The sequence below is a fragment of the Bufo gargarizans genome, chromosome 3 (assembly GCF_014858855.1).
Source record: "Bufo gargarizans isolate SCDJY-AF-19 chromosome 3, ASM1485885v1, whole genome shotgun sequence".
NCBI lineage: Eukaryota > Metazoa > Chordata > Amphibia > Anura > Bufonidae > Bufo > Bufo gargarizans.
The window spans coordinates 454,721,934-454,747,128 of record NC_058082.1 but is presented as its reverse complement, the minus strand read 5'-3'; the positions used below and the strand labels follow the sequence as shown (position 1 = coordinate 454,747,128).

The following is a 25,195-nucleotide window of genomic DNA, read 5'->3' as shown; positions in this document are numbered from 1 at the left end:
GTCGGACGAGTTCAGTAGGTTCATCACTGAAATCAATGTGAACAACGTGGGCCTTCGGTTTACATCAGAGATTGACCCAAAAACAATTGCCTTCCTGGATGTGCGTGTTACAATTGATGGTGACAGGCTAACTGCCAATATGTTTAGAAAGACGACCGCTACCAATTCCCTCCTGCACTGGGATAGTCACCACCCGGCTCCCCTTAAACGAGGGATACCGAGGGGACAATATCTCCGTGCACGGAGGAACTGCTCGGACAATCAAGCTTTCTTTAGCGAAGCAAGAAAATTACAATCCAGGTTCAAAGAAAGAGGTTACCCACAGAAACCCCTGAACCTAGCATTTAAACATGCAGTGGCACAGGATCGCACCAAACTATTGGTCCCGAAACCGAGAAATGCAGATACAGTGCAACCACCTCGTATTGTTTCTACCTATGATTCTGCCAATCAAGAGGTGATGAAGGTACTCAATAGATAGTGGCCCATTTTACGGATGGACCATGATCTATCAGATATTTTAACTGAAAAACCATGTGTCTGTTACAGACGGGGCAAAAGCCTCAAAGACCGTTTGGTGCATAGCCATTACGCTCCCCCTACCAGGGAGGGCACATGGTTGGACCGCAAACCCCTCGGGATGTTTAAATGGGGCAGGAAACAATTATAAACCACGGTCAATTTCAATGTATGAACATCTAGATGTATATGAAATCACTGGTAAGTGCAGACTCACGGTTCAGTAGATATAGTGGACCACGGTTAATTCTTTGTTATTCCCCTGCCATGATTACTTGACAGAGCATACACTGAAAATAAGGTGCATCATCAGTTTTGAGCATTGATACTAGTGCTCAATAGACACAGAGAAATCAAAAGACCTCTGGTTACAAAGATGCCATACTCACATGGTGGAGTCTCCCCTATGTTCTATATCCCCCTGGTAGGCGATTTACTCACTGGTGCGCAGGCTGTATTTAAAAGAACCGCCGCATCACGCCACTAATGATTAATTCAATTCCAGCTTAGCCCCATTTCCTGCTGTTGGAACGCACGTGCGTTCCAACTACCGGAAATACTCATTCCTAGGGGCAGGGCATTGCCAGCGCCGCCCTTCTAAGTGCTGGAACGCATATGCGTTCCAAAGAGCGACTTCCGGTCTTCCGGCCTCCCTCCAGTTCCTGTATATGCATTTATGTGAGATGCGGTGCGCTCCGTGTGATGATCTCCTCCCTGATAACCGATACCAGGCAGAGCTCAAATCCTGTTCAAACATATAGACCTTTAGTTTAATCAGGGTTATGATATAGTTTGGCAAGCCTGGGATCCTCTATTATGCTGTAATTGACATATAGTTATGGCTATAATTGACATATAGTTATTGCTATAATGCATGATCTTATGATGTACATGCATATATATTTATATACTGGCCATACCATTACCAGCATATAACAGAGGACAGGGTAGGAGCATACATTGGGCACCGGGATCATACAATGCCCTACATTTACTGTAGCGGAGTACATATATATATATATATATATATATATATGATTATAAAGTTCTCATGATGCGGAGGCTTAAAAATACACGTTCCGGTATATAGCACAACTAATTTTGATGTATACATCCTTAAAGAGGGTAACCAAGGTGCATGGTTACCTCAGGACAGTGATCCGATAGTGAGTCACTAGTGTCCAATCTGATATAACATTATATTTTTCATGCTTTACGCATGTGGTCTAATCTTCAGTACATTTCTTAAATCACATGATGCTCGGCTTATAAAAACGGAAATAGGGATATCACGGACAAAGTCGCACTTCATAAGAAACAGGTGAATGTCAGCCTTTCGTTGATACCTGTAGGTGCCTGAGATCGAAATCTGTGTATCCACACACATTCCTTCTGCAGGATTTTTCATAGACAATTTGTCTGTAACCTCACAGAGTTTAGGGAGAATAGGGCATATAAACAACCCACTTCCAATAATCTCCCTACAGTCTCCGATATTTCTTCCTCTGACATTGAGTCATCAGACACTGAACCTCAATACCGAAATTACGGTAGAGGAAGATTCTCTGGTAATAAGAGACGCGGTAAGAGATGGCCACGTGGAGGGGGTGGGAGACGAGGGGCACCGCAAGGGTCTCAATACCCAGCCGTGCCTCCACCTCTACCTTTATCTCCCTCTTCCAGTTTGCCATCTCTTTCTCAATCTGTACCCTCTTTTTTAGAGAAGGCCCAGGCTCCCTATCACTTACGGGGGCGGACCCTAACAGACAAAACATAGTGGACGGTCTACAAATTATCAATCTTACCTCCCGTGAATTAACTGATGTTGAAACTGAGGTATTGAAAAAAGGTTTGTCATTTGTTCCAACCACGAACTTCTGCCTCTTCAGTTGGACCAAGGACTTACATCTATTCATCAGGCGTCTGAAATGGCAGAAGTTCTTCAAACAATCCAATAAACAAACCTGTGACAGTCTGGGTCTTGATGTATCCGACTATGCTGATTTTCGGACATTGATGGACCTTGAGGAGGAGAGTAGAAGGAACCCGGGACATGGTCCATATACGGACCTCAAGCAAAAAAGCAAAAAGATGCCGCCCCCACATAATTATGAATGTATAGAGATTTTCCTGCAGATGGTAATATCGGATCTAGAGAAACTCGAGAACATGCGGCCTAGAAAATATAATCTATCACGGGTGGAAATGTCTGCACTGCAGTCGCCGGAACGGGACAAATCCATCATTATAAAGCCCTCCGATAAAGGGGGAAACTTGGTGATCCTGGACCAGCCCCTGTATGTGCAGATGTGTATGGATTTGCTTAAGGACAGGGGGGGATATGGAACTTTACCATCTAACCCTATCATCTACTTTTAAGGCAGAATTAAAAAATATACTAGATGAGGGTATCCTGCAAAAAAGTAATATCACCTTCGGAATATGACTTTCCTCCTCCCAATGTTCCCATGTACAGCGACCTTCTATGGGCTCCCCAAAGCCCACAAGGGCACTAATCCACTAAAGGGTAGACCAATTATTTCAGGAGTCGACTCGCTTATTCAAAATAGTGGTATTTATATCGACCGTGTCCTAAGTCAGTTCGTCGTGTCCCTACCGGCATATACCTAGGGACACAATGGACTTTCTCAATAAAATTGACACCATCAATTTGGACCAGGGATGCCTCCTTGCCAGTATTGACGTGGAGTCCCTTTACAGCTCTATACCTCATGATAAAGGGCTCCATGCTGTTGAATACTTCTTAGCAACCAGGGGGATATTCTGCAGGGAACACAATGCCTTCGTACTCAGGCTTCTTGAATTCGTCTTGACCCACAATTATTTTTTATTTAATGGGCGGTTCTTCCACCAGCTCAGGGGGACAGCAATGGGGAGCCCCTTGTGCCCCCTCATATGCTAATCTCTTCCTGGGCTGGTGGGAGGACACCCATATCTTTCCAGACCAGAGCACTGTGGTGGACAGACAAAATACTGGTCTGGACACGGCTACATCGACGACGTGTTTCTGGTCTGGAAGGGTGGGTCGGACGAGTTCAGTAGGTTCATCACTGAAATCAATGTGAACAACGTGGGCCTTCGGTTCACATCAGAGATTGACCCAAAAACAATTGCCTTCCTGGATGTGCGTGTTACAATTGATGGTGACAGGCTAACTGCCAATATGTTTAGAAAGACGACCGCTACCAATTCCCTCCTGCACTGGGATAGTCACCACCCGGCTCCCCTTAAACGAGGGATACCGAGGGGACAATATCTCCGTGCACGGAGGAACTGCTCGGACAATCAAGCTTTCTTTAGCGAAGCAAGGAAATTACAATCCAGGTTCAAAGAAAGAGGTTATCCCACAGAAACCCCTGAACCTAGCATTTAAACATGCAGTGGCACAGGATCGCACCTAAACTATTGGTCCCGAAACCGAGAAATGCAGATACAGTGCAACCACCTCGTATTGTTTCTACCTATGATTCTGCCTAATCAAGAGGTGATGAAGGTACTCAATAGATAGTGGCCCATTTTACGGATGGACCATGATCTATCAGATATTTTAACTGAAAAACCATGTGTCTGTTACAGACGGGGCAAAAGCCTCAAAGACCGTTTGGTGCATAGCCATTACGCTCCCCCTACCAGGGAGGGCACATGGTTGGACCGCAAACCCCTCGGGATGTTTAAATGCGGAACCTGTAAAGCATGCCAATATATATCCACGGCCAAAACCATAACATGCAGTGCCACCGGACAGGTATTTGATATCAGGGACTTCTGCAGTTGTCACAGTAAAGGGGCTATCTATATCTGCCAATGTCCCTGTCCCAAAGATTATATAGGGAAGACGATAAGGGAGCTACGTAGGAGAGTTTGCGAACATGTTAATGATGTCATCAACAAAAAAGTCACTCCAGTAGCTTCTCATATCAATGACGTACATGGAGGGGACCCTCTTTGTTTAAAATTCTCCGTTCCGGAGCTCATACCACCCTCACCCAGAGGTGGGAACTGGGACAATAAAATCCTGCAGAAGGAATGTGTGTGGATACACAGATTTCGATCTCAGGCACCTACAGGTATCAACGAAAGGCTGACATTCACCTGTTTCTTATGAAGTGCGACTTTGTCCGTGATATCCCTATTTCCGTTTTTATAAGCCGAGCATCATGTGATTTAAGAAATGTACTGAAGATTAGACCACATGCGTAAAGCATGAAAAATATAATGTTATATCAGATTGGACACTAGTGACTCACTATCGGATCACTGTCCTGAGGTAACCATGCACCTTGGTTACCCTCTTTAAGGATGTATACATCAAAATTAGTTGTGCTATATACCGGAACGTGTATTTTTAAGCCTCCGCATCATGAGAACTTTATAATCATATATATATGTACTCCGCTACAGTAAATGTAGGGCATTGTATGATCCCGGTGCCCAATGTATGCTCCTACCCTGTCCTCTGTTATATGCTGGTAATGGTATGGCCAGTATATAAATATATATGCATGTACATCATAAGATCATGCATTATAGCAATAACTATATGTCAATTATAGCCATAACTATATGTCAATTACAGCATAATAGAGGATCCCAGGCTTGCCAAACTATATCATAACCCTGATTAAACTAAAGGTCTATATGTTTGAACAGGATTTGAGCTCTGCCTGGTATCGGTTATCAGGGAGGAGATCATCACATGGAGCGCACCGCATCTCACATAAATGCATATACAGGAACTGGAGGGAGGTCGGAAGACCGGAAGTCGCTCTTTGGAACGTTCCAGCACTTAGAAGGGCGGCGCTGGCAATGATCGTATAGCCCTGCCCCTAGGAATGAGTATTTCCGGTAGTTGGAACGCACGTGCGTTCCAACAGCAGGAAATGGGGCTAAGCTGGAATTAAATTAATCATTAGTGGCGTGATGCGGCGGTTCTTTTAAATACAGCCTGCGCACCAGTGAGTGAATCGCCTACCAGGGGGATATAGAACATAGGGGAGACTCCACCATGTGAGTATGGCATCTTTGTAACCAGAGGTCTTTTGATTTCTCTGTGTCTATTGAGCACTAGTATCAATGCTCAAAACTGATGATGCACCTTATTTTCAGTGTATGCTCTGTCAAGTAATCATGGCAGGGGAATAACAAAGAATTAACCGTGGTCCACTATATCTACTGAACCGTGATTTCATATACATCTAGATGTTCATACATTGAAATTGACTGTGGTTTATAATTGTTTCCTGCCCCATATAGGATGTGGATGTAGATGTGGATAACATTATCTGTACTGGATGGAGTCCTAAACAGGCATAAGTATCATTGATATAAATATATCCCCCTGTTTCAATCTTTTGTAGAGTGTTTACCTCACTTGTGCGATCTGGCTTCTCAGCCGGCACATATCTTTGAGCACCTCTTTTATGTGACCCGGCCTTGTACCGGCACCTTTTTAGTCACATACAAAGTCTTGTATAGATTAACTGTATAACTACACCTCCTGATGATCCCACAATATTTACGTGGGTGAAACGCGTCGAGGTAATTGAGGCGTATGACTATAATGTCAACCCTTTAGGCGTATGACTATAATGTCAACCCTGATTAAGTGTATTTTTGTGTTTGTCTGTACTATTTTCTGTGTTTCTTTTTCTTTCAATTCCCATCCAGTTTACTTATATAGTTGGTAATTTATTATCCAAATCTCTTACCTGGGATAACTGTCTACGTATTCTGCTGCACCCCTATAGGGAACAGGAAGGGCTAGCAGTATAGGTACGCGGACAGGGGGCCTCCACCATCAGGAGCCCTCCCTGGCCTAAGGTTTTTAGAATAGGGGTAGATTTAGGGACAAATTTTCCCATACCCCAGGTTAAAATTCATTCTGGATGTGGTTATCGGTCACTTTATTAATTTTTGTCTGTACACCTAATAGTCTTGTTCTAGTGGACCCTCTTGGGATCCTTTTAACATATACCATTAAAGTAATTTTTAGGGGTTTAATTAATACAATGCTGGAAAATATGTAATACATTTACCCCCATATATCAATGTTTATTGACTCTGCTGGAAATAGATCCTCTACATAACTTAGGCACATCCAACGCCAGCGTACAACAGCCTCAAATCTACGCCAGCTCCCTTGCTGGCGTAGATTTAGATAATTTTGTACACCAAAATAATAAATGAGACAGGCCTGCCGGCCCGCCCTCTTCCGTGCCCACGCCACACCTTGTTTTTTAGAACTGGCAAAGGTGGTGGGGAAAAAGTTGTAGGTTTGGCACAAAATCACTTTTGTGACAAAATCTGCGCCAAATATATGTCAAAAAGTGGCGTATATTTGGTCATAAATGAGCCCCCTAGTTTTTGCCCAACACAATACAGTAAGAGTTCTGGATCTAATATGAAAGGTGGATCTCTGCAAATAATAGTTGTCATATTGCTAGGCTATGGCCACAGTATGCAATCATGGGAGGCCTGACCACCAGGAACCCCAATTGGATTAGTAGAACTACAGGTAACAGCACACTGCTAGTCAATTGCACAAAGATATAAGCAAACACTGAAAAAATTATAGCGGCTTGGTGGCCATACTTACTGCAAGTGCAGTTAGAAGCTCTTTGCGCATATGATTGATAAAACATATGTCGAGCCGATCTACCAGACGTCAAGGTGGCTTCTTCCCACCAGGAACCCCAGTGATCACAAGAGTCTAGTATTGCAGCTTAGCCACATACAAGTGAATGAAGCTGAGCTACAAGTATATTATTACCAGATCCTGTTACGCTTATGATTGGTTGGTGTCCCAATGGTTGAAGCAGGAATTTTAGGACGGATGTTCCCAGAGATTTTTGTGATATCTGCTTTCGTGTGTATTTTCAGGTTGTTTTTAAAAACATGGCTAGCCAGCCCCACAACATATATCCACATGGCGTGTCATTACAAAGATTCTTCGAGGGATATGCCCCAGACCCAAAAGGTATGGCTGTTTTAAGTTTAATTATGTGTTTCATTCAAATGATGTTGTTTTGTTACACACAGTATAATATTCTCAGTGGTTGCTTAATTACATTATAATATTCTCAATGGCACTATAAATGTCACCGTTAATAAGTGGTTATTATTTGTTGTAAAAGTTTTTACCTCATTGGACATGCATCTCTATAACACATTGTCTAGAGGTCTTCTGAAAGTTGGCATGGTTCACACTAACCAAATTTTGTTGAGAAAAGAGATTTGTCAGTAACCAGGCTTTGTGTGCCTTTATTTAACCCTTTAAAGAGCAGGCTGAGTTTTGTTTTTGTGCTTTCGTTTTTTCCTTTCTACCCTCCAAAAGCCACAAGTTGTTACAGCCTTATTCAGTGGATCAGTACAATAATGGTTAAACCAGTTTTAAAATAATAAAAACCTTTGAAAAAAAAAAAAACTTCTTTACATTGCTATTTTATGACACCCCTAACTTTTTTTTTTTGTTCCATTTAAAGAGCTGTGTAAGGGCTTTTTCTTTGCAGGCAAACTGACGTTTTTATTGGTATCATTTTGGAGTACATACAACTTTATGTTCATTTTTTGGGGGGACGACAACGAGGTGACTAAAAAATAAATGACTCTTTTTTTATTTATTTCCGTTACAATGTTCACCCTGCAGTAAAAATACTTTATATTTTAATAGTTCAGACATTTTTAGATGCTGTGATGCCTGCTATGTCTATTTATTTTTTATTGTTTTTTTTTATATGTACAGTATGGCTGCTTGTACCATAAACTGCAATAAAAAACTATTGCAGTCTATGACATTCCGACAAACTGCCTGCTGAGCTGTGCCTCAGACACAGCTTTGTAGGCAGTTTGCTATGACATGTCTGGAACATTCACAAGGCACCAGGCTGTCACAGCAACTGCTCAGAGTTCAGCGATTTCGCTGCAAGGACTCCAATCATCAGATGTAGAGAGCCCTGTCCCTCTCTCTAACCTCACAGATTGCTTGGCCTTATGGGTTAAGTGACAAGGATCAGTTGCAAATCCCAGTCACTGCCGGTGGGGTCAGCTGTATTAAACAACTGGCACCTGACATGCATGGAGTGAGCTCAGCGTGTGGGCTTGCTCCATACAACCTCTTAATACTTATGACATATACATACATGATATAGTGTTAAAGGGAACCTGTCACCTCAAAAAACCATCTGAAGCTGCCAGCAGTACATGAGAGAAGCAACCAGTGTGTTTCTGATGATTGTTTTGTTCCTGAAGGCAGATGCGGCAAAAGCTCTGAAAACGTTCCTTTATTCCCTGCCGGCGCGCTTCTCCACACATGCTTGAGGTCAAGGAGGCAGCGGCCTTCTTGCTTCAAGTCAAGGTAACCACGCCCCCTTCCCTGCCCCTTCACTGTGACTGACAGCTGGCAGTTTGGCTGACTTTGCCGAACTCTCTGCATAAGCGCTGTCAGTCACAGCGAAGGGGCAGGGAAGGGTGCGTGGTTACCTTGACCTGAAGCAAGGAGGCTGCTGCCCCCTGGACTTCAAGCATGTGTGAAAAAGCGTGCCGGGCAGGGGATAAAGGAACGTCTTTAGAGCTTTTGCCGCATCTGACTTCAGGAACAAAACAATCGTCAGAAACGCACTGCTCACTACTCTCAGGTACTGCTGGCAGCTTCAGATGGTTTGGGGTTGTCTTTAACTGTGACTTAGATAACAGTCTGAACACAATTTATCGTTAATGCAGAAATCCAGGAAATTTCAAAGGGTACACTTACTTTTTCTTACCACTATATAGAAATAGCGTGCAGTAATCTGTATGGTTCTGTATTAGGTGAGGAGATGGAGAACAGCACAGTGATGCCAGGGGAAACGGCTACTTATTACTGGACTATACTGGAAACTGATGAACCTACAAAAAGTGACCCACAGTGTTTAACGAGAATGTATCATAGCACTGTTAACATAGTGAAGGATTTGGCCTCTGGACTCCTCGGTACAATTCTAATCTGCAAGCCAATGGCATTAAATACTAGGGGACTACAGGTAAATACTTCCTGAGAGGAAACATATTTGAAAGGTCAAGAAAATTATGTAGAATATATAGAATTATTGTGACAGTATATTTATTTGTGTCCATCACTGTTGAAGGCCAAGCCTCGGAATGGGAAATAATTCAAGTATTACTGTAACGGAACACTAAGCCTAGAGATCAATGATATAAGCAAACAGCGGATAATGTTATATCTTTTCTTTCACTATTTGTACCTTTAAAAAACCTGCAAAGAACACAGGGCCAGTCGCTTGCTCATCAGTTCCATCTTAGGCTGGAGACACGAGGAAGGGGATAGAAGGGGCAGCCAAGGGGATGGGGAATATTAATTGGTTTGTCTTACAGAAGACAGGGTAGATGGGAAAAGGAAGGTTCCTGCTCCTGCCAATTGTCCTATACTCAGATACAGGACAATGAGAAGGAGGAGGGAGGACATGGCTAAACATTTAGAAACATAAAGAAGATGGTTTCAAAGGAAAGTAAGATAGTAATTGAGGAAGAGCATAGATAAATGTTAATTTGTTTGTGCATTCTGTGTTTAGTGTTTTTTGTTGTAATATTACAGAAAAGGTTGGGGCATTTCTAAAAACTTTGAGAAGTAAGTTCTGTTCTGAAATTCAGTACAACTGAAAATAAATAAAAAAATTGATGTTACTCTCAAGGTTGTTGCCACTTTCCAAAAGATGGGGCAGGGCTTAATGAGAGGGGTAAGGCTTCCCATAGCCCACCAGATTTACAATAACTTACGCCAAAATAGCCCCTAGCTGGCGTAGACTTATTTCGAGGCATCTTGGCACCAGTCTCAATAAATGTACCTCATTGTATTTACTAATTTTACATCTGAATCTGAAATATAGTCCAGAACTGCATCCACAGTTTTATTGGTTTCTAACATACTTGTTGTCAGGCACTTCCCTTAGCTAAAATCCAGTATGCAGAAATATTATCAAAATGAAGGTGATGGCTGGGGAGTGACCTAATAAAATTGTATAAATATATCAAAGGTAAGTAAAGAGATCTCTCCCATAATGCATCTATACACAAGACTGGGGCGATGGGACATCCTCTACTTCTATAGGAAAGAAGGTTTCTACACAAACATAGAAGAGGATTCTTTACTGTAAGAGCAGTGAGACTATAGACTCTCTGCCATGGTTAATTCACCATGTCAGTTCAAAAAGGGTCTGAATGCATTTCTTAAGCGTAACAATAATACAAGCTATAGCTGCTACATTTCTGGAAAATTAGCTTTTACCTCATGTTTTTTTTTTTTGCCTTCCTCTGGATCAAGTTTGTAGGATAACAGGCTTAACTGGATGGACATAGAGTATGCCTTTTTACAGCTGTACAAACTATTTTACTATGTAATACTGTCAGAGAGTTAGTTTTCACTATATTACATTACTGTCCAAGGACTAGTATAAAATAAAATAAAAAATTAAATAATAAACTCTAACCAGCAAGGACTGTTATTCTGCCCGGATTGAACAGTAATGTATTTTTTTGCTTTTTTCTTAGGAAAAAGCTGATACAGAGCAGATCGCAATGTTTACTGTATTTGATGAGAACAAAAGCTGGTACTTTGAGCATAACAAACCAAAGGCATGCAACAAAGTGCTCAACAAAGACGCAAAGAGCCTGTACAACTCCTATGTCATCAGCAGTAAGCCATCTCTCCTTTTCTTCTCTCTAACAAATAAAATCAAATTAAAAACAAAACTTACGAGGATCAAACAATGCTGAAGGGTGATGGGAGGCATTCTCTAAGGAAGTGTAAGGGAAGGATTCTTCTCTCCTTTGTGTTCAGATCCAAAGTGTCCCTAATGGTGATATTAAAGAGGACCTTTCACCACTCCTGACATGCCTGTTTTAATAGCTTCATGCATTCCCCATGTAATTACAATTCTGGAGCCTCTATTCTTATGAGTCTGTGCCATTCCTTTGTTATTTCTACTAAAAGTTATGAATGAATTGCTAGCAGTCTGCACTCTTTAAGGGAGAATAGAAAAAAAGATATTTAAAGATATCATATTTATGTATGTGTATTTTCTCATGTTTTGCATGTCAACCTTCTTGATATGTTTCCTTTAGTAAATACTTGTAATTTCCAATTAAAAAAATAAAAAACAATTCTGGAGCATCTTTGCTTAGGACTCGTGTTGTACAGTTCCTCTTTTATTTCTCTTAGAAATGTGTGAATACATTGACAACTGGTTGCCACCATTTGGGTGTGTGTCTTTGCACACTCTAAAACTACCCAATAAGTACTGACAGTACCAGACTGTGAAGTGACATACCCCTTGACAAAGGGAATGACAACACCCAGTTGTCAATTTATTCATACATTTCTAGAAGGAATAACAGAGGAATCCTACCTCCAGAGTTATAAGAAAAGGTGCCCCGGAATATTTTTTACATGGGCAATACATATACTTACTAAAATAGACATATCAGGAGGGCAAACAGGGCCTCTTTAAGGGGGGCCGATCTATGAACTACCATTATGCACATCTATGAACTGTTGCATTATGCTGTAAGAAAAATAGTTATCAAATCAGATAACAACAGAAATATATCAGGATTACTTGAGATATATACTAACTTCGAGGGGTTTTCAAGGGAATTAAGTAATAATGACCTATCCTCAGGAAAATACATCAATATCGCTGTGCTTAGAAAGCTTCCAAGAGACGGCTGCGTTCACCAGAACTCCGGTGAACATGGCGGCTCTCTGAAACAGTTGATCGTCAGGAGTGCCAGGACTCGGACACCAATATGATAATAATGACCTATCCTGAGGATGGGTCATCTTTATCAATTCCTGGATAACCCCTTTAAATACAGGAGCCCCTCCGTTCCCCTAGCTTTGCTGCTTTCCCCTGGCAGCAGTTCTCCTTCTTGATTGCCAGGGTCAGCCTCCTGCATTGTCATCTTCTCTGGCTCTACAATCTGATGCATGCACCAGAGTAAGTTGAATTGCGCATGCGCTGATCTTGTGATAAACAGTGCAGGCGCGATATTTCAGGGCAAGGCGAAATGATGATATAGAAGCCTGGCCCTGTCATTCAAGTAGGAGAGGGGAGGGTCTATGCTGCCATACCACAGACAACCTATAGAATAAAGTATCAATATTTTTTGAAGGAACCAGCCATGATCATATAATTCTCTATGACCCTGTTTTGGAATATGTCATTCATGCAGGCCACTTTATTCCCCTTTCAAAAAAGTACCAGGAGACATTGAGATGCAATAATTCTGGGGTACAGCACCAAGCTATTAATATTTTATATTGAGGTTTCTTATGGTTGAAACAATTAGAGGACTTTAAGGTCCCACTTAACCATATAGCAATGTTTCTAAAATAAAGCCATAGGGATAGCCATTAAATGGGTTGTTCAGGAATAACATTTTCAACTGATAAGTTTAGGAAAAGAATCACACTTACCTGCTCCCCGCCACTCTGGTCCTGCTCGCTGGCTCCCATGTGTCCATCTACGGCTTGTTTACTTCCTCCCTAGCATGGTCGCATGCTCCACTGCAGCCTATTACTGCCTTCAGCAGTGATGTTTCCCTTGTGGTTGGCAGAGTAGGAGACCATGCCCATGCCATGGAGGAAGTAAGCCACCAACCAGAAGATTTACAAATGGGAGCCAGTGCTCAGGATCGGATAAGTGGGGAACAGGTTGTCCAGGAATAATTTTCCCCTGATGCACGCAGCCTGCCTCCACTAGGAAAATAATCATACTTACCTGCTCCCATGTGTCCATCTTCTGGTTTGCAGCTTTTTTACTTCCTCCCTGGCATAGGCATGGTCACCCGCTCCACTGCAGCTAATTACTGGCTTCAGTAGTGATGTGTCTCTTGTGGTTCACTGCAGAAGACTAGAAGATGGGCTCGTGTGAGCCAGCATGCAAGACTGGAGCGACAGGGAGTAGGATTCCCTTTAAGATTAACATATTTTTTTAAACATATGATCTGCGCTGCTGCTTCTACACAAACCCTGTAATAATTCTAGAAGGGATGTAAAGCAGAATCAGAACGGAGTATAAGAGATTTTCACCCCTTCCTAATTATTTTAATTAAATTGTATATTATGGATTCAATGTACGGTATATGGAATTTGCTTAGCAAAATGATAGTCATTAATTAAAGTTAAGTGTAAAATCAATAGATGCTAAATTGTGTGATGATTTTTTTCATACAGCAAAAAAATAAAATACAATATTAGCAACCAAAGACACAGAAGTCCAGCACTCTCCAGGGGCATAACATAAAAAGGACATGGTTGGACTTGATGGACCTGAGAATGTTTTCAAACTTATTAATTGCTTGTTTGAAGTGGATCTGTTAATCAGCAGCCCTAATCTCCTCACTGGAAATCATATGACTATAATTATATTAACTGGGACACCAGGGCATCCATATTTCAGACATTTCTCCCAACAAGTCTAGCATGAATATTAGCCGTGTCTAGTTTATTCCGAGTTCCTTTGATCCAATTACTCATTCCCGGATAGGCTTATTTCTCAATAGTCTGATAAAATAAAACGTGATTTTATTGGTCTTATGTCTTTTACAGGCATCAATGGAAATAGCTATGAAAATGCAATTCTGGGCTTTTGTCATAGTCATGTTGTTCAGTGGCATGTCTCAAATGTTGGGGTGCAAGATGAAACCATTACATTACAGCTGAGCGGTCATACTTTCCGATACAAACTGAGAAGTGAGGATATGGTGACTCTCTTTCCAATGACTGGTGAAAGTATTTCTATTGAAATGAGTAATCAAGGTAATTTATCTTTACTACTTGTTAACACAAAAATGCAAATTGCCTGATACATTGTGATACACTGAAGCACATAAACTCAAGTGCATATGAACTTCATTGTGATAGTTGCACAATAATGTAATAACCAGATAATGTTCTCTTACTAGACCAATAAGCACTTTTGTTATAAATAAATATATATATATATATATATATATATATATATATAATACCACAAATATTGCAGCAGCACAGTCAGACCACGTGCACTGGGTGCAATTCCTCACAAAGGTAGGCTTCTCCTCCACGATATACAGGTCCTTCTAAAAAAATTAGCATATTGTGATAAAGTTCATTATTCTCTGTAATGTACTGATAAACATTAGACTTTCATATATTTTAGATCATAGATGTCAAACTCATGGCCCTCCAGATGTTGCAAAACTACAACTCCCATCATTCCCTGATAGCTGTAGTATGCCCAGGCATGATGGGAGTTGTAGTTTTGCAACAGCTGGAGGGCCACGAGTTTGACATCCCTGTTTTAGATTCATTACACACCAACTGAAGTAGTTCAAGCCTTTTATTGTTTTAATATTGATGATTTTGGCATACAGCTCATGAAAACCCAAAATTCCTATCTAAAAAAATTAGCATATTTCATCCAACCAATAAAAGAAAAGTGTTTTTAATACAAAAAAAGTCACCCTTCAAATAATTATGTTCAGTTATGCACTCAATACTTGGTCGGGAATCCTTTTGCAGAAATGACTGCTTCAATGCGGCGTGGCATGGAGGCAATCAGCCTGTGGCACTGCTGAGGTGTTATGGAGGCCCAGGATGCTTCGATAGCAGCCTTAAGCTCATCCAGAGTGTTGGGTCTTGCATCTCTCAACTTTCTCTTCCTAATATCTCACAGATTCTCTATGGGGTTCAGGTCAGGAGAGTTGGCAGGCCAATTGAGCACAGTAATACCATGGTCAGTAAACCATTTACCAGTGGTTTTGGCACTGTGAGCAGGTGCCAGGTCGTGCTGAAAAATGAAATCTTCATCTCCATAAAGCTTTTCAGCAGATGGAAGCATTAAGTGCTCCAAAATCTCCTGATAGCTAGCTGCATTGACCCTGCCCTTGATAAAACACAGTGGACCAACACCAGCAGCTGACATGGCACCCCAGACCATCACTGACTGTGGGTACTTGACATTGGACTTCAGGCATTTTGGCATTTCCCTCTCCCCAGTCTTCCTCCAGACTCTGGCGCCTTGATTTCCGAATGACATGCAAAATTTGTTTTCATCCGAAAAAAGTACTTTGGACCACTGAGCAACAGTCCAGTGCTGCTTCTCTGTAGCCCAGGTCAGGCGCTTCTGACACTGTTTCTGGTTCAAAAGTGGCTTGACCTGGGAAATGCGGCACCTGTAGCCCATTTCCTGCACGCGCCTGTACACGGTGGCTCTGGATGTTTCTACTCCAGACTCAGTCCACTGCTTCCGCAGGTCCCCCAAGGTCTGGAATCGGTCCTTCTCCACAATCTTCCTCAGGGTCCGGTCACCTCTTCTCGTTGTGCAGCGTTTTCTGCCACACTTTTTCCTTCCCACAGACTTCCCACTGAGGTGCCTTGATACAGCACTCTGGGAACAGCCTATTCATTCAGAAATTTCTTTCTGTGTCTTACCCTCTTGCTTGAGGGTGTCAATGATGGCCTTCTGGACAGCAGTCAGGTCGGCAGTCTTACCCATGATTGCGGTTTTGAGTAATGAACCAGGCTGGGAGTTTTTAAAAGCCTCAGGAATCTTTTGCAGGTGTTTAGAGTTAATTAGTTGATTCAGATGATTAGGTTAATAGCTCGTTTAGAGAACCTTTTCATGATATGCTAATTTTTTTAGATAGGAATTTTGGGTTTTCATGAGCTGTATGCCAAAATCATCAATAATAAAACAATAAAAGGCTTGAACTACTTCAGTTGTGTGTAATGAATCTAAAATATATGAAAGTCTAATGTTTATCAGTACATTACAGAAAATAATGAACCTGATCACAATATGCTATTTTTTTAGAAGGACCTGTATACTCAACAAATGACAAGGCAGCACTTCCAGCTTTTGGTGACAGGGTGACGACCCCAAAACTTTTTTCCCAGCAATGTTTCGGCCTGCTCAATGAGGCCTTTGTCAAGCATAGCTGGAAGTGCTGCCTCGTCATTTGTTGAGTATATATATATATATATATATATATACAGTACAGACCAAAAGTTTGGACACACCTTCTCATTCAAAGAGTTTTCTTTATTTTCATGGCTATGAAAATTGTAGATTCACACTGAAGACATCAAAACTATGAATTAACACATGTGGAATTATATACATAACAAAAAAGTGTGAAACAACTGAAAATATGTCATATTCTAGGTTCTTCAAAGTAGCCACCTTTTGCTTTGATTACTGCTTTGCACACTGTTGGCATTCTCTTGATGAGCTTCAAGAGGTAGTCACCTGACATGGTTTTCACTTCACAGGTGTGCCCTGTCAGGTTTAATAAGTGGTATTTCTTGCATTATAAATGGGGTTGGGACCATCAGTTGCGTTGTGGAGAAGTCAGGTGGATACACAGCTGATATTCCTACTGAATAGACTGTTAGAATTTGTATTATGGCAAGAAAAAAGCAGCTAAGTAAAGAAAAACTAGTTCAGTCAGTCCGAAAAATTGGGAAAACTTTGAAAGTGTCCCCAAGTGCAGTCACAAAAACCATTAAGCGCTACAAAGAAACTGGCTCACATGTGGACCGCCCCAGGAAAGGAAGACCAAGAGTCACTTCTGCTGCGGAGGATAAGTTAATCTGAGTCACCAGTCTCAGAAATCGCAGGGTAACAGCAGCTCAGATTATAGACCAGGTCAATGCCACACAGAGTTCTAGCAGAAGACACATCTCTAGCACAACTGTTAAGAGGAGACTGTGTGAATCAGGCCTTCATGGTAGAATATCTGCTAGGAAACCACTGCTAAAGACAGGCAACAAGCAGAAGAGACTTGTTTGGGCTAAAGAACACAAGGAATTGACATTAGACCAGTGGAAATCTGTGCTTTTGTCTGATGAGTCCAAATTTGAGATCTTTGGTTCCAACCACCGTGTCTTTGTGCGACGCAGAAAAGGTGAACGGATGGACTCTACATGCCTGGTTCCCACCGTGAAGCATGGAGGAGGAGGTGTGATGGTGTGGGGGTGCTTTGCTGGTGACACTGTTGGGGATTTATTCAAAATTGAAGGCATACTGAACCAGCATGGCTACCACAGCATCTTGCAGCGGCATGCTATTCCATCCGGTTTGCGTTTAGTTGGACCATCATTTATTTTTCAACAGGACAATGACCCCAAACACACCTCCAGGCTGTGTAAGGGCTATTTGACCATGAAGGAGAGTGATGGGGTGCTGCTCCAGATGACCTGGCCTTCACAGTCACCGGCCCTTAACCCAATCGAGATGGTTTGGGGTGAGCTGGACCGCAGAGTGAAGGCAAAAGGGCCAACAAGTGCTAAGCATGTCTGGGAACTCCTTCAAGAGTGTTGGAAGACCATTTCAGGTGACTACCTCTTGAAGCTCATCAAGAGAATGCCAAGAGTGTGCAAAGCAGTAATCAAATCAAAAGGTGGCTACTTTGAAGAACCCAGAATATTACATATTTTCAGTTGTTTCACACTTTTTTGTTATGTATATAATTCCACATGTGTTAATTCATAGTTTTGATGCCTTCAGTGTGAACCTACAATTTTCATAGTCATGAAAATAAAGAAAACTCTTTGAATGAGAAGCTGTGTCCAAACTTTTGGTCTGTACTGTATATATATATATACAGTTGCAAGAAAAAGTATGTGAACCCTTTGGAATGATATGGATTTCTGCACAAATTGGTCATAAAATGTGATCTGATCTTCATCTAAGTCACAACAATAGACAATCACAGTCTGCTTAAACTAATAACACACAAAGAATTAAATGTTACCATGTTTTTATTGAACACACCATGTAAACATTCACAGTGCAGGTGGAAAAAGTATGTGAACCCCTAGACTAATGACATCTTCAAGAGCTAATTGGAGTGAGGTGTCAGACAACTGGAGCCAATCAATGAGATGAGATTGGAGGTGTTGGTTACAGCTGCCCTCCCCTATAAGAAACACACACCAGTTCTGGGTTTGCTTTTCACAAGAAGCATTGCCTGATGTGAATGATGCCTCGCACAAAAGAGCTCTCAGAAGACCTACGATTAAGAATTGTTAACTTGCATAAAGCTGGAAAGGGTCATAAAAGTATCTCCAAAAGCCTTGCTGTTCATCAGTCCACGGTAAGACAAATTGTCTATAAATAGAGAAAGTTCAGCACTGCTGCTACTCTCCCTGTGAGTGGCTGTCCTGTAAAGATTTTATTGTGCAAGAGCACAGCGCAGACTGCTCAGTGAGGTGAAGAAGAATCCTAGAGTGTCAGCTAAAGACTTACAAAAGTCTCTGGCATATCCCTGTTAGCGAATCTACGATACGTAAAACACTAGACACGAATGGATTTCATGGGAGGATACCAAAGAGGAAGCCACTGCTGTCCAAAAAAAACATTGCTGCACGTTTACAGTTTGCACAAGAGCACCTGGATGTTTCACAGCAGTACTGGCAAAATATTCTGTGGACAGATAAAACCAAAGTTGAGTTGTTTGGAAGAAACACACTACTATGTGTGGAGAAAAAGAGGCACACCAACATCAAAACCTCATCCCAACTGTGAAGTATGGTGGTGGGGGCATCATGGTTTGGGGCTGCTTTGCTGCATCAGGGCTTGGATGGATTGCTTTCATCGAAGAAAAAATGAATTCCCAAGTTTATCAAGACATTTTCCAGGAGAACTTGCCAAGAACATCCCAAGAATATTGCTGAACTGAAACATTTCTGTAAAGAGGAATGGTCAGGAATTACTCCTGACCGTTGTGCACGTCTGATCTGCAACTACAGGAAACGTTTGGTTGAAGTTATTGCTGCCAAAGAAGGTTCAACCAGTTATTTAATCCAAGGGTTCACATACTTTTTCCACCTGCACTGTAAATGTTTACATGGTGTGTTCAATAAAAACATGGTAACATATAATTCTTTGTGTGTTATTAGTTTAAGCAGACTGTGATTGTCTATTGTTGTGACTTGGATGAAGATCAGATCACATTTTATGACCAATTTGTACAGAAATCCATATCATTCCAAAGGTTTCACATACTTTTTCTTCCAACTGTATATATATAATTATAATAACAACATTTATTTATATAGCGCCACCATATTCCGCAGCGCTTTACAAATTCATAGGGTTCATGTACGAAGCAAAACTAACGGGCTAATATGCAACTTAAACACTAGGAGTCAGGGCCCTGCTCACAAGAGCTTACAATCTATGAGGAATTGGGGGTGACACATAAGGTAGTTGATTGTGATAAGTAGGATTTGAGCCATTATTGAACTGACAAGAGTGGTGCTGGCCGATCTGCTTTGGGTTTGGAACTACTAGAGGATCGAGTTTAGTCCAGAGGAGTTGGTGGGGGGAGAGGTTTAGTCAGGGAATAGTCAGTTTAGGTAGCTTGATAAGCCTGCCTGAAAATATGTGTTTTTAGGGCACGTTTTAAGGTGGAGAAGTTGTGAATTGACCTAGTATTCCGGGGCAAAGTATTTCAGAGAGTAGGTGCAGCTCGAGAAAAGTCTTGAAGATGGGAGTGAGAGGTACGAATTATGGAGGTTATTAACCTTAGGTCGCTAACAGAACGGAGAGCACAAGTAGGGTGGTAGATTGAGATGAGGGAGCAGATATATGGAGGTGCAGCACAGTAGAGAGTTTTGTGGGTGAGGGTTAGAAGTTTGAACTGTATTCTGTGGTGGATGGGCAACCAGTGATGTGACTGGCACAGACTAGTAGCATCAGTGTAGCCGTTTGGATGGATAGATGAGCCTCGATGCAGCATTTAGGACAGACTGAAGGGGGAGAGTTTAGTGAGAGGGAGACTGATTAGTAATGCATTGCAGTAGTCAAGACGAGAATGAATGAAGGCAACAACAAGAGTTTTTGCAGTTTCCACCGTAAGAAAAGGGCGGATTCTGGCGATATTCTTGAGGTGCAGACAACAAGAGCGTGTAAGTGATTGAATATGAGGAACAAAGGAAATATCAGAGTCAAATGTGGCCCCAAGACAGCGGGCATGTTGCACAGGAGTTATGATAGTGCCGCAGACCGAAATTGAAATATCAAGTTTAGGTGAGTTAGTAGATGGGGTAAAGACAAGAAGTTCAGTTTTTGAGAGGTTCAGTTTTAGATACAGAGAGGAAATGATGTTAGAGACAGCTGCCAGACAATTACTGGTGTTTTAGAGTAAAGCAGGGGTGATGTCAGTGGATGAAGTGTATAGTTGGGTGTCGTCAGCATAGAGATGGTATCGAAAGCCAAATCTTCTGATAGTCTGTCCGATGGGGGCTGTATAGAGGGAGAAGAGTAAAGGACCTAGTACTGAGCCCTGAGGAACGCCGACATCAAGAGGAAGAGGAGGAGAAGAAGAAGAGACGGTGAATGATACACTAACGGAGAGGCCATAGAGATAGTAAGAGAACCAAGAGAGAGCAGTGTCCTTAAGGCCAATTGAGTGGAGCATGGTGAGGAGGAGTTTATTGTCTATAGTATCAAACGCTGCAGAGAGATCCAGCAGAATCGATAGCGAATAGACACCATTTCTTTTTGCTGTTAGGAGATCGTTAGACACTTTAGTAAGGGCAGTTTCTGTAGAGTGAAGATGGCGAAAGGCAGATTGTAAGGGGTAAAGAATATATTAGGAACACCTGTTCTATTTCTCATTAATGCGATTATCTAGTCAACCAATCACATGGCAGTTGCTTCAATGCATGTAGGGTTGTGGTCCTGGTCAAGACAATCTCCTGAACTCCAAATTGAATGTCAGAATGGGAAAGAAAGGTGGGCTACAACAGCAGAAGACCCCACTCATCTCCACTACAAATAGGAAAAAGAGGCTGCAATTTGCACGAGCTCACTAAAATTGGACTGTTGAAGACTGGAAAAATGTTGCCTGGTCTGATCTCGATTTCTGTTGACACATTCAAATGGTAGAGTCCGAATTTGGCGTAAACAGAATGAGAACATGTATCCATCATGCCTTGTTACCACTGTGCAGGCTGGTGGTGGTGGTGTAATGGTGTGGGGGATGTTTTCTGGGCACACTTTAGGCCCCTTAGTGCCAATTGGCCATCGTTTAAATGCCACGGGCTACCTGAGCATTGTTTCTGACCATGTCATCCCTTCATGACCACCATGTACCCATCCTCTGATGGCTACTTCCAGCAGGATAATGCACCATGTCACAAAGCTCGAATCATTTCAAATTGGTTTCTTGAACATGACAATGAGTTCACTGGACTAAAATGGCCCCCACAGTCACCAGATCTTAACCCAATAGAGCATCTTTGGGATGTGGTGGAACGGGAGCTTTGTGCCCTGGATGTGCATCCCTCAAATCTCCATGAACTGCAAGATGCTATCCTATCAATATGGGCCAACATTTCTAAAGAATGCTATCAGCACCTTGTTAAATCAATGCCACGTAGAATTAAGGCAGTTCTGAATGCAAAAGGGGGTCCAACACCGTATTAGTATGGTGTTCCTAATAATTCTTTAGGTGAGTGTATATATATATATAGATATAGATATTCTACAACGCTATGTAGTTGTTGGTGAGGTCCTGGTACATATATATATATATATATATATATATATATATACATCAGGGGCCAGAAACATTAAAGGAAATGTGTAATCCAAAAATTACCTATTGTTTAAAGCAGGGATGTAGCTAAAGGTTCATGGGCCCTGGTGCAAGAGTTCAGCTCCCTCAGTGCTTTGTGGCAAGGGGCAGGGGAACACATAGCCTTTCTACTGCCTGAGGTAAAAACTGAAATGCCCCACCATGCCAAATTCTCAACCTAACCCCTTCCTGCCAGCCCTACTGTTAAAGGGGTTGTCCTCTTTTTACTATTGATGACCTGTCCATTAGTCCTCTCAGACACCATATCAGACCTCAGACCAGACCCCCATTAGACCTTCAAATAGAAAAATACCCTGTGTGCCAGTACAAAAACTACCCCCTTATAATGTGCATCAGTGCAAATATCCCCTTATAATATGCCCCAGTACAAAAGTATACTCCCTTATATTGTGAACCAGTACAAAAAATGCCCCCTTTACCTTTCAGATCAGACCCCCATATCAGACCTCTGATTAGCCCCCCATATGAAACGTCTGATGACCCCCCCATCTTAGACCTCAGATCAGACACCCATATCAAACTTCTGATGAGACCCCCCCATCTCAGACCTCAGATCAGACCCCCTTAGACCTCTATGACAGACCCCAGTTTCAGACCTCAGATCAGACCCTATGGCTCTGAGCTGGCATAGATTTCTGTCATTCTTTGCATCTGAAAACAGACGTAAATGAAGATAAATGTGGCGTGCTCACTGGCCCCACCCACTCATCGCCACGCCCATTTTTCAGAAAGTGGCAAGGGCAGCCCAGAAATACCACTGTGGTGTTCAAAAAGTTGACAACAGTTTCCTTGTGCAGGGAAATGATAAATCTCTCCAACGTTCTCCCCTAATTCTGCAGAATGAGATTATTGTTTAACCCTAAACTGAGTTGTCTACCATGGAGTATGATCTTACCAAAGCTTCCCCCATGACACGTGCCATATTTCTTTTCCTGCAGGTGTCTGGATATTTGGAAACTATAACTCAAAAGTCACAACTTTGAGATTTCGGAATGCAAAATGTGTAAATGAAGAAGATTATTACGACTTCCCAGATGCAGAATTTATGTTTGACTATCCAGAGATTAGAGCAGATACAGGAGAAAGCTCTAAAGAAAATGGAAATACTCAGGATGATGTTGACTACAATGATGGGTTGGCTGACTTGTTTAATATTCGATCACTTAGAAACAATTCAGAAGCAATAGAAAAAGGTGTAAATCTCACTGCTTTAGCCATAGAGCATATGTATGATGGTGATGATGAAATTGTAGAAGTTTCTGTTAAGCCAAGAGAGGAGACTGAAAAGTATTCATCTGAGTCCAGTGAAGAAGATTTTATTATGAAAGGTGGTGGTGAGTACTCCTCAAAAGACGATGCTCTCCTTAAAAAGAATGGAAGTGAAGACTATAATGGAACCAATGTGTTTGAAGATGTCCTTCAGCATGACAAGTTGAATCAAACAGAAGAAGAGTTTGATGGTCAGATTCTAAGCAATAGCTCAGATTTGGACAGTGGACCAAACAGTACTGTATTTAATGATGAAAGGTATGGTAATTCTACATTATATTTTGAAGAATCCTCTGTAGAAGAGAAAGATAGAAAGTCAATACAGATGGAAGGCAATGGCTCAGACACTGTACATTCTATAAATGTTACCAAACGACATGCAGAGAATGATGATGGAAACTCCTCCAGTAAAAATGTAATTGAAGATGAGAAGAATGAGATGAATGCTTCTAGTAATATCCAGAAATCAGATGACAACGATTTTTCATTGGTGAGACCTGAGAACATCACTGAATTACCACGATTAGATAATGTCAGAAGTGAAGTACCACACCTAATGGAACAAAAGGACAACAATCAGGTAACATCAATCTATAACCGGAATTCAGATGAGCACACTAATGGAGGAACTCAGGAACCAACCAAAGCATTACCACCAGTTGTGCCCACCAATCTTCAGAATGTCACAATACCTGCAAAGACACATGACAGTGTGCATGTCCAAACCCATATGACCACACCAGCTTCATCTCAAAATATAATTGATGATTTTCGTGACACAGAACTTGTAGAAATGTTTGGGTAAGTGAATTTGATTGTTTTCCTCTCTACACATTACGGCAGAAGAATGAATGTACCTAGAAATAGGTTAAGCTTTAGACACTTGTATCACATTTGGAACCAGGCCTGAAGTTTACCTCCAGTGGAGACAGACAGTACAACTGTTATGGGGCCTGGGAGGAGGGGGCTCACTCTGAACTCTTTTCTCTTCGATATGCAAAAGCCCTGCATTTTCATGCATCTGCCACTAGGAGCTCAGTGCAAAGATATTACTTCAGTTTCTAGTGAATACTAACTGTATGAATTCCTGTGCACTGAGGACCCTCTAGTGTTGGCTGCAGACAACACTATATAATAGAAGGAAATAGGAGATTTATCAATGTATTTTTGCCATTACTTACCTTTGGGGACACACCACTGCAAGGCAGGAGGGCAGATGCAAAGGGCTTGTTTGGTTGCAATAAGAAAAAGTCTCTCTTTACTGAATACATAATGGGAATAGTAGTTCATAATACTGTGCAGCAATAGGCACAGTTCTGGAGTATATTACAGTGTAGAATTCTCCCAATAGTTGTGTATGGGCAGTAGCAATGATTGTAGTAGTAGTCCTCCCTGAGTCTCACTCTAAACACACTTTGCAATTAGAGATGAGCATATTGAAGTTGACGAAGTGGAATTCGATCCGAATTTAAGGGAAAATTAGATTTGCACCTAATCCGAATTTCCTGATACTTCATGGTAACAAATCGCATTTTTTCCTAAAATGGCTGCGGCACATGTTAGGACATGGAGCAAAGAATGAGGGATCCCCCACAATGCCATGCATGCAGCCAATGAGCAGCCAGTCAGCCCTATGATGTCACAGCCCTATAAATAGCCTCAGCCATCTTGGATTCAGCCATTTTCCAGTGTGCAGGGAGAGACGTCAGGAGGCACTAGGGACAGTGCTAGGAAAGACTTA

General features: G+C 41.7%; 1 protein-coding gene across 1 annotated transcript in view; it reads left to right on the top strand.

Moving 5' to 3' along the window:
• Window positions 1-25,195, top strand: part of F5 (coagulation factor V) — a 170,906-nt gene that overhangs the window by 48,092 nt on the left and 97,619 nt on the right. The window contains exons 9-13 of the mRNA XM_044283579.1: window positions 7,420-7,516; window positions 9,346-9,557; window positions 11,083-11,227; window positions 14,144-14,353; window positions 23,124-24,255. Coding sequence (XP_044139514.1) covers window positions 7,420-7,516; window positions 9,346-9,557; window positions 11,083-11,227; window positions 14,144-14,353; window positions 23,124-24,255 — 1,796 coding nt within the window. The remainder of the gene's footprint in view (window positions 1-7,419; window positions 7,517-9,345; window positions 9,558-11,082; window positions 11,228-14,143; window positions 14,354-23,123; window positions 24,256-25,195) is intronic.